This window comes from Aquarana catesbeiana, linkage group LG02, assembly GCF_042186555.1.
Source record: "Aquarana catesbeiana isolate 2022-GZ linkage group LG02, ASM4218655v1, whole genome shotgun sequence".
NCBI classification, from domain to species: Eukaryota; Metazoa; Chordata; class Amphibia; order Anura; family Ranidae; genus Aquarana; species Aquarana catesbeiana.
The window spans coordinates 564,423,353-564,432,666 of NC_133325.1; the positions used below are offsets into that span (position 1 = coordinate 564,423,353).

Sequence of the window (9,314 nt, forward strand, 5' to 3'; positions counted from 1 at the left end):
TTATATAAGAAAAATTGAAGAAAGTTATTTTTCTTTCTATTTTCTTTCTATCTTTTTTTCTCAGATTTATAGTGTATTATCTGCTCAGTAAATCCTTCTCTCAACTGCTCAACCTATAAATATATAAATTGTAGAAATTAAAAAAAAAACTATAATTTATACTTTCCTGAGATGGTTTGTGAGCTGAGCATTAATAGTCTCTAGAGATGAGGGGGGGGTGATTTTATTTCACCTTGTTTCCGATTGCTAGATCTGTTATCGCAATATGCGGATATGTGCGATATGTGCGATACGGTGATAGATAGATAAAGCAGCTTCCAATACAGCGCTGTCACTCATTAACTGGGACTGGGGGGGACATGGTGACCTGGCTGCACTCCCTGGTCTGGGAAGATTATTTCACTCAAGTGGATCCTTAAGAAAAGCGTATAACATTACAGTTTCTGCTTTGCCTTTTTTTTTTCAAATTGATATTGAATGAAATAGTGAATGTATTTAGCTTTCCCCTTGCTTAGCTTCCCCGCTTTAGGTCAAGAATGATTGAGTTAATTCTTATTACCCTGACAAGATTACTCCTAATTATCCCTCGCACTAAGGTTCTTCCAATCTAACCTCGCCTTAATGATCTTTTAACCCTCCATTACCCTCAGCTCTGCGGGTTTATAAACCTTTTAATAATCCAACTCATTGTCATTCTTATTTTTCCATTGAACCCCTCACATTTATGGTTATTAATTTCTAGTCCATTTGCAAGTTGATACCCCTATTCAATCCGTTAAGGCCAATAAATGATGAGAGAGGAGGTGCATACTGAAAAGATGTGTGTGCCCTTTCTGAATTTTAGTTATAGGTTTTATATATATATATATATATATATATATATATATACACACACAATATACTATTACTATTATTATTGTTATTGTTTTTACTATTATTACTTTTCTTCTCCTATTCCTCCTAATTCTTTTTAATTACTACTACCTATTACTACTATTGTTATTATTATTCTTATTGTTGTTATGATGATTATTATTATTACTTTTCTTCTCCTTTTCCTCCTCCTTCTTTTTATTACTAATACGTCTATTACCACCACTATTGCTACTATTTTTATTATTATTGCTATTACCATTAATATTATTTGTCTTCTCCTCCTTCCTCTTAGTTTTATTACTGCTACCCTCTTTTACTAATGCGACTACTTTTTTTTTATTATTATTACTACCATTATTATTAATAATATTTTTATTTTCCTTCTTCTTAATCCTTTTTAATTACTACTTCTACTGGTACCACTACTTTTATTATTACTAATATTCATTTTCTTCTCCTTCTCCTCTTCTTATTACTACTACTTCTATTACTTCTACTGCTAATATTTCTTTTTCTACTACTAAGTTTAATATTATTATTATTATTATTTTTGTTCTCATTCTCTTCCTTCTTCTTTTTATTACCACTACTTCTATTACTACTACTACTACTTTTATTATTATCATTATTAATATTAATTTTCTTCTACTTCTTATTTTTATTACCACTACTTATACTACTACAACTACTTCTACTACCACTACTTTTATTATTATTATTACTATCATTATTATTATTATTATTATTCCCCTTCTCCTCCTTTTTCATTTTTAATACTACTACTTCTATTACTACTACTACTACTTTTATTAAGAAAATTATTATTACCACTACAATAGTTATTATGTTTTAACTAATTGAGCCAACTGCACTGATATATTTTCTAAAGCATATTATAATGTTTGTATTCACATAGGAATAAAACAATTTTTGATTAGGAAACCAAATTTGATTAGGAATAAAAGCACGGAGAATCATGACGGCCTTGTACTAAAATCTGAGGGCTTTCTAATTCTTTTGAACTCCTTAGCGCACAAAGCAGTGTGGTAATATTCAATTAGCCACATGGACCTACTTCTATGCAACTCTTCTGTCTAGGTCAGCGAGCCTGTGACCCTCTCCAGGTATGGTTTCAGTTAGCTATTCAGATGAAGCATACTTATACTTTTTATATGAAGGGTCACAGGTAAGCAGAGGTGGGGAATGTGTAGCCCAGTGATGATTAGAAAAGTACAGAACACCTTAATCTTATTGGCTGTACATTCTGATATTGGAAGAGTGCTTTGATGACCCTGCGCACTGTGATGACCTGCGGTGACCGCTCTGACATACCTGTATGACCCGCATGTTGAGGCCGGTCTCCTGAGCCAGCTGCTCCCTTATGTGCCTGGTGGGTTTCGGCGTAGCCGCAAATGCAGCCTTCAAAGTCTCCAGCTGTTTGGCTTTGATAGTGGTGCGGGGTCCTCTCCTTTTCGCCCCCAGGTTCTGGTCATCGTTTTCGTTAATCCCAGCCTCCTTATCAGAAGTGTTCGCGCATTCAGAGTCCTTTGCGTCATCTTGAGATGGGTCTTGGGAGTCAGGAGATAAACTGGGGTCACTGCTCTGTCACTATTCCAGGGAGGGGAAAAAATGAGTTATATCAAACAAAGGATGATGCCATCAGAACAAGACCGTTTGCTTGTATACACAGGAAAGATTGTATCTATTAGCTTTTTGCTCTAACCTTTTACACTGATTCGCCGGGGACAAAATAAACACACACACCACACTTTTATCATATATATATATATATATATATATATATACTATATATATATATATATATATATATATATATACTATATATATATATATATTATATATATATATCTTATGTGTTTGTTACCGATGCTTTTGTACCCTAAAATCTGTAAAGTGTGTATGGGGATATTGACTATGATGGCTTTGACAGATAGGAAAGAGAAGGAATGCTGGGGAGAGCAGGAGGGAGATGTACATAGATTATGATGAAATATACAAAAACGTACAGACCTATGGGATGAGGGGAAGAGATGTTGAAAGAAATAGTGAGGGAGACAGAGAAGGAGAAAGAGAGGAAAGAGAGGGGGGGGGGTGAGTGAGAGAGAGAGAGGGGGAGAGGGGGAAGAGGGGGAGAGAGAGGAGAGGGGGAGAGAGGGAGGGAGAGAGGGAGGAGAGGTAGAGAGAGGGAGAGCGGGAGAGGAAGAGAGAGAGGGAGGGAGAGAGAGGGAGAGAGAGGGAGAGGAAGAGAGAAGCGGGAGAGAGAGAGGGTGAGAGAGAGGGGGAAGGAGAGAGGGAGGGAGAGAGGTAGAGAGAGGGGGGCGGGAGAGGGAGAGGAAGAGAGAGAGGGAGAGAGAGAGAGGGGGGGAGAGGGAGGGAGAGAGGTAGAGAGAGGGGGGAGCGGGAGAGGAAGAGCGAGAGAGAGGGGGGGGAAGAGAGGTAGAGAGAGGGGGAGCGGGAGAGGAGAGCGAGAGAGAGGGGGGGGAAGAGAGGTAGAGAGAGGTGGAGCGGGAGAGGGAGAGGAAGAGAGAGAGGGGAGGGAGAGAGAGAGAGAGAGAGAGAGAGAGGTAGAGAGAGGGGGAGCGGGAGAGGAAGGGGAAGGGGGGAGAGAGAGAGAGAGAGAGAGAGAGAGAGAGACAGAGAGAGACAGAAGAGGAAGAGAGAGAGGGGGAAGAGAGGGAGAGAGAGGGGGAGGAGGGGGGAGAGAGAGAGAGAGAGGAAGAGAGAGAGAGATGGAGAGAGAGAGAGAGGGGGAGGAAGAGAGGGAGGGAGAGAGGTAGAGAGAGGGGGAGCGGGAGAGAAGGGGAAGGGGGAGAGAGAGAGAGAGAGAGATAGAAGAGAAGAGAGAGAGGGGGAAGAGAGGGAGGGAGAGGAAGAGAGAGGGAGAGAGAGAGGGGAGCAGGGGGAGAGAGAGAGAGAGAGAGAGAGAGAGAGAGAGAGAGAGAGAGAGAGAGAGAGAGAGAGGAGAGAGAGAGAGAGAGGAGAGGGAGAGAGAGAGGAAGAGAGAAAGAGATGGAGAGAGAGAGAGAGAGAGAGAGAAAGAGAGCGAGAGAAGGCGATGGAGAAAGAGAAGGGGATGTAGAGAAGGAATCATAAGGTATATGTTCTGTTTTTCATCCTGGCTTGTGGTCACTTCACATGCCCAGTCATATTAAACACATAGAAAATGTTGGACTGGGTATTTCAAGTGCATGCAAACTAAAGGGAAATGCATTCTTTGATTATGTATCACTACAGGTTCAGACATAAAGATGTAGATGGAAAAACTTACAAGAAAGATATAGAGGGAAACCAGGTAAGGTGGGGAGGAAGGGGGAGAGAGAGAGAGAGAAAGGAAAGAAGAGAAGAGTTGGACAGAGATAGGAAGGGATTGAGATATAAATAAAATAGAGAAGGGTACAGAGGGACAGAGAGAGAGAGGGGATAGAGAGAGAGAGATGGGTGGGGGAAGCATGAGAGAGTGAAAATAAAGATAGATAGATAGATAGATAGATAGATAGATAGATAGATAGATAGATAGATAGATAGATAGATAGATAAAAGAAAGAGGATTGAGAGATGGTGAGATAGAAATATAGACAGAGAGAGAGAGAAGGGGAGAAGGGGAAGGGGGCGAGTGGGGTAGGGTAAGAAGAAAAATAGGGAGAGAGAGGGAAAACAGTGAGAGACAGAAGGCGAAAGAAAGCAATAGAGGAAAGCGAAGAGGGGTGACAAGAAAGGGGAAGGGGAGATTGGAAAATAAATGGAGAGAAGTGAAATAGAGAAAGGGTGACAGAGAGAGAATCAGGCAGCCAGTATTATCATTATCATCTACCTGAGAGAAGAGTATTTTCTTGGAAGCGTTGTTGTTATTTAGGTATCTTTCTTTGCAGACGAACTTGTTCTCATCAATGATATATAGTTCCTCTCCAGTGGAGAGCTGTTTGTTACACATCATACAAGTGAAGCAGTTCAAGTGGAACACTTTGCTCCTTGCCTCCTGACCAGGTCACTGGGGAGATTCCCTGGGAGCAAGCCAGCACACTTGGTACCAAAACGTCTAGCAGAGACAGAAAAGGAGAAAATAGCACATCGTTATCATTTTCTCACAACACAGTCTGCTGGTCAACTACAAAAGAAAAACACTCTATACAAACAACACAATCAAAACAAAACTGGAATCCCTTGAACGATTCCTACATTTCCATGATGTAGGTGAACCGATGGGGACCTCTAATCACCATACCCACCTACAACTGGCACTGGGAAATATATTTAATTCACATCCCATTTGTTTCCCCTTTCCAATTTTGGGTGATACAAAACAAATACACTATACGTAAATACATACACATCAAGTATTAAATAAATAAACGAAATACAAATAAAATGTTATAAAATAATGATGTCCAGAGCTGTTTTGGGAGATTTAAGTTAGTAAAATCTTAGTAATAGTGTAACATAAAACGAAATAAATCATTAGGCCAGGAATGATTAAATCTATAATAAACTATAAACACTTAGCTATAAAAATTAACCGATCTGAGTGTGTAGATGTGTAAAGATTTTTTTTTCCTTTTAAATGACACTCATTACAATGACACTAGTATTAGACTGGGCAGAAAAGGTGTGAAAATGTTGATTGTGTGGTCTGCTCTGTGGTTTCCTCCTTACACCTCTCCTATTCAAATCTAGTTATCACTTATTTCCTAAAATCCACAACCAATAAGGACCCGGGGCCTCCTCAGCTCTCATCACATAAGGTACATTCAAGGTGTCATTTCCTTCTGATTGAACACACATATCCCTGCATACCTTCTCATGTACAATAAACATACCTGAGAGCCCTGATAATCCTATCAGTAGTGTACATATAGTTCTAGAGAAATGGAGGGGGGGGGGGGGGGGGCAAATGTCCTTTATTCTTCCAATCCAAGCAGCCAATACCGGGGACATCTCATTTATCTTTTCTCAGCTCCCTTTAAAAATCAATACTAAAAAATGTTCTTTAAAGGTTGCAAATGTGAAATAAATCCTGATTTAAGAAGACACGGCCGCCTTCTAATTAGAATGATGTGTATGTGTTGATCTTGTGTTCTGATCTGATCTTTGGAAACAGACTCTATGGATGCCGCTTGTCAAGAAGGGCAAAAGCGACATTTTCCCTGAGCTGTTAAAGGCCATTGACATGAAAGGATCATGAAAGATCAGCTCTTTATCTGAGGAAAACGTGTCACTTTCAATCCATCAAATTATCATTTTAACTCGCCGCTTGACCTCGAAAAACACTGCGTGAGAAATGCATCTGGGGCTATATAATTATCAAACCATTTGGGTAGTTTCTAACAGTGCTCCTAAATACACGGTGTGCATCTGCTGGCCGACTGATAGCAGCTCCCCCTTCCCAATGATCGGGGGCATTAGATCCATTTTCACACCATCTCAAGGAGTCTTTATCTCTCCTTTGTCACCACTAAAATATTCATCAGATGGTAAATAAATTCACAGTTGACAGGGGACGTTTGTAGGCTACCCGGGGTTATGTGTAGCTACTACATGGATCTTATGTATGCAGGCAGACTCACATACAAGCTTGTCAAACACTATCTCACTATCTTCCAGGGGATCGTTGCAGATATACATGTAATATATATATATATATATATATATATATATATATATATATATATATATACATATACACACAGTATATATACACAATACCAATGTCCGTAAGCCGACATCCCACACAATATTTGGGCTGCCACCATATAGCATAGTGCCGTACATCCAGCCTGAAGTAGGAATCAAATGTCAAACCTAGTGTATATATATATATATATATATATATATATATATATATATATATAGCGCTGTATAATGATGTTTTATGTTGTAGTTATTCCCCCTCTCTCTCTCTCTCTCTCTATATATATATATCAGTTATTTCTATATTTCTGGCTGTATTTAGCATTATGTGATATACCATATCACTCTCTTTATATGATGTACCATCTCTCTTATATATATATATATATATATATATATATATATATATATATATATTGAGCTGTTTATGAGGTTATATGATAAATCTCTCTCTATATATGCATTTTTGGGCTGTATATGGAATTATATGATGTACTATTTCTCTCTCTATGTATATATATTTAGCTATATATGAGGTTATATAATTAGTGATGTACTAGATCTCTCTCTACATATATATATATATATATATATATATATATATATATATATTTAGACTGTATATTAGGTTATATGATGTACTATCTCTCGCTCTACATATGTATATATCGGGCTCTATATGGCATTATGAGATGTACTATCTCTCTCTCTCTCTCTATGTATATATATTGCGCTATATATGATGTACTATCTCTCTCTCTCTATATGTATATATTGGTTTGTATATTGCATTATATCATGTATCTCTTTCTCTTTCTCTCTCCTCTCTCTCACTCTCTCTCTCCTCTCTATTAATGTATGTGTGCATGGCATTATATGATGTACTGACTCTCTCTCTCTAAATATATATATATATATTATATATATATATATATATATATATATATATATATATATATATATATATGGCTATATATGTAGTTATATGATGTACTGACTCTCTCTCTCTCTCTTATCTATATCCCACTCCCTTCCCATCTCTGTCCAACTCTTCTCTCTATCTCTTTCTTTCTTTCTCTCTCTCTCTCTCTCCTCTCTCTCTATAGATATAGATATATATATATTGAGCTATATATGTAGTTATACAATGTACTATCTCTCTCTATATGTATGTATGTAGGGCATTATATGACATTGTATATACTGACTCTCTCTCTATATATAGGGCTATGTATGTGGTTATATCATGTACTCCCCCCCCCCCCCATATATATGTTGATTTATATTAAGTCCTGGCTCTGACATGATAACACATTGTTGTGGAGTGGCTGAAGCTGAAGGAGGGTGACACTGTACTGAGTACACAGGCAGACAGACACACAGACACACAGACAAACACAGGTGTGTGACACGATTGTGAGAACATCCCAGAGATGAGAGTCTTGTTTGCAGCAAGTCTGGTAAACGCCGAGCTGTAATCAGGAAGTTCTAGCCATGTGTCAGAAACTTTTTTTGGGGTTGTTCTGGGATGATCACTTACCTGAAAAAGTCCATTTTTACAGTAAAGCTTGCTTTCTCTGGAAAAACATTTCTCTGTTAAGTTGCATTTACATTCACAGCACTGAACACACTTGACGTGCCAAGCCCTATCCAAAACGTTCAACAAGAAGCGGTCCAGGATGGGCCTCTCGCACCCCGCACAGTGCACCATTGTCTTTGGTTGTCGGATAGAATAGTCAGAGGATCCAGAGGACAGGTACCCCAGAGGACAGTACCCCAGAGGACAGGTACCCCAGAGAACAAGTACCCCAAAGGACAGGTACCCCAGAGGACAGGTACCACAGGAATCTTCCCAATGATGGAAATCCCCAAATGACAGCGATCAATTGCTTGTGGATTCTGAGGTAGCTCAGTCAGTGATGAAAGTGCTTTCGCTTTCCAAAATAAATACCAGGTGGTGGCTTTCGTCTCTGATGGGCCAAATGGCAAAGGAAAGCCGCGCACTACTCCCTGTCTTGGTGGTGGATTGCCTGAAGGCTCCGATCCACGAGGTGCTTCTGTTGCCTGTCTCAGTTCATTGCATGAAGGTAGCAGTTACCTAGCCCATGAAGCTCTCCAGATCTGGTGGTGATGGGGGTAGAGCGAGCTGTCCAGGCTGCTCTTGGTTTCAATCAAAGTCTTCTGATCAAAGTCTTCTCTTTCTTTCTAATGCCAGATGCACATGATGGCAAGGGTTGGAAGTGGCATAGAGAGCTGGCTCAGGTCTGATCCTACAGGTCTGGAATGCTCACTCACTGTCTCTTCCCATCTGAACTGCCTTCCCTGGACTGCATGTTCCCAGCTGCTGTACAAGCTAGCCTTATGGAGAAGGCAGTGACGAAACAGGGGGCAGCAGCCAATCAGCTCCTCTCAGTGCCCTTGTAAACCATTAACCACCACACCAAGCTCTAATAGTACTGTAAAACCATTTGTAGAAATAGGGAAAGCAACCCTTGTCAAAACCTAGTGCTAATATCATATTTTCATTTTTTATTTGCTAAGACATTCACTGTTTATTGAAGAGGTGGATCAAGCCCAGAACGGTAATGATATTTCAAGTGTGATAAGTGTACACGCTCCTTCCAGCGCTGGCACTGATAAATCTGGTAGGTAGTCTATATATCTACATATATCTGCATATATGTACATATTAATATATACGTATATGTGCATATATTAATAAATACAACGATAGAGAGAGAGAGAGAGAGAGAGAGAGAGAGAGAGAGAGAGAGAGAGAGAGCTTGTGTATA

At 39.3% G+C, this 9,314-nt stretch overlaps 1 protein-coding gene across 1 annotated transcript in view; it reads right to left on the reverse strand.

The window, feature by feature from the left end:
* Positions 1–9,092, reverse strand: part of LHX1 (LIM homeobox 1) — a 29,624-nt gene extending 20,532 nt beyond the window's left edge. The window contains 5 exon segments of the mRNA XM_073616064.1: positions 2,209–2,484; positions 4,709–4,869; positions 4,872–4,931; position 7,725; positions 8,063–9,092. Of these exon segments, the coding sequence (XP_073472165.1) occupies positions 2,209–2,484; positions 4,709–4,869; positions 4,872–4,931; position 7,725; positions 8,063–8,233 (669 nt within the window). The 5' untranslated portion in view covers positions 8,234–9,092.
* Between the last annotated feature and the right edge of the window lie 222 nt (positions 9,093–9,314).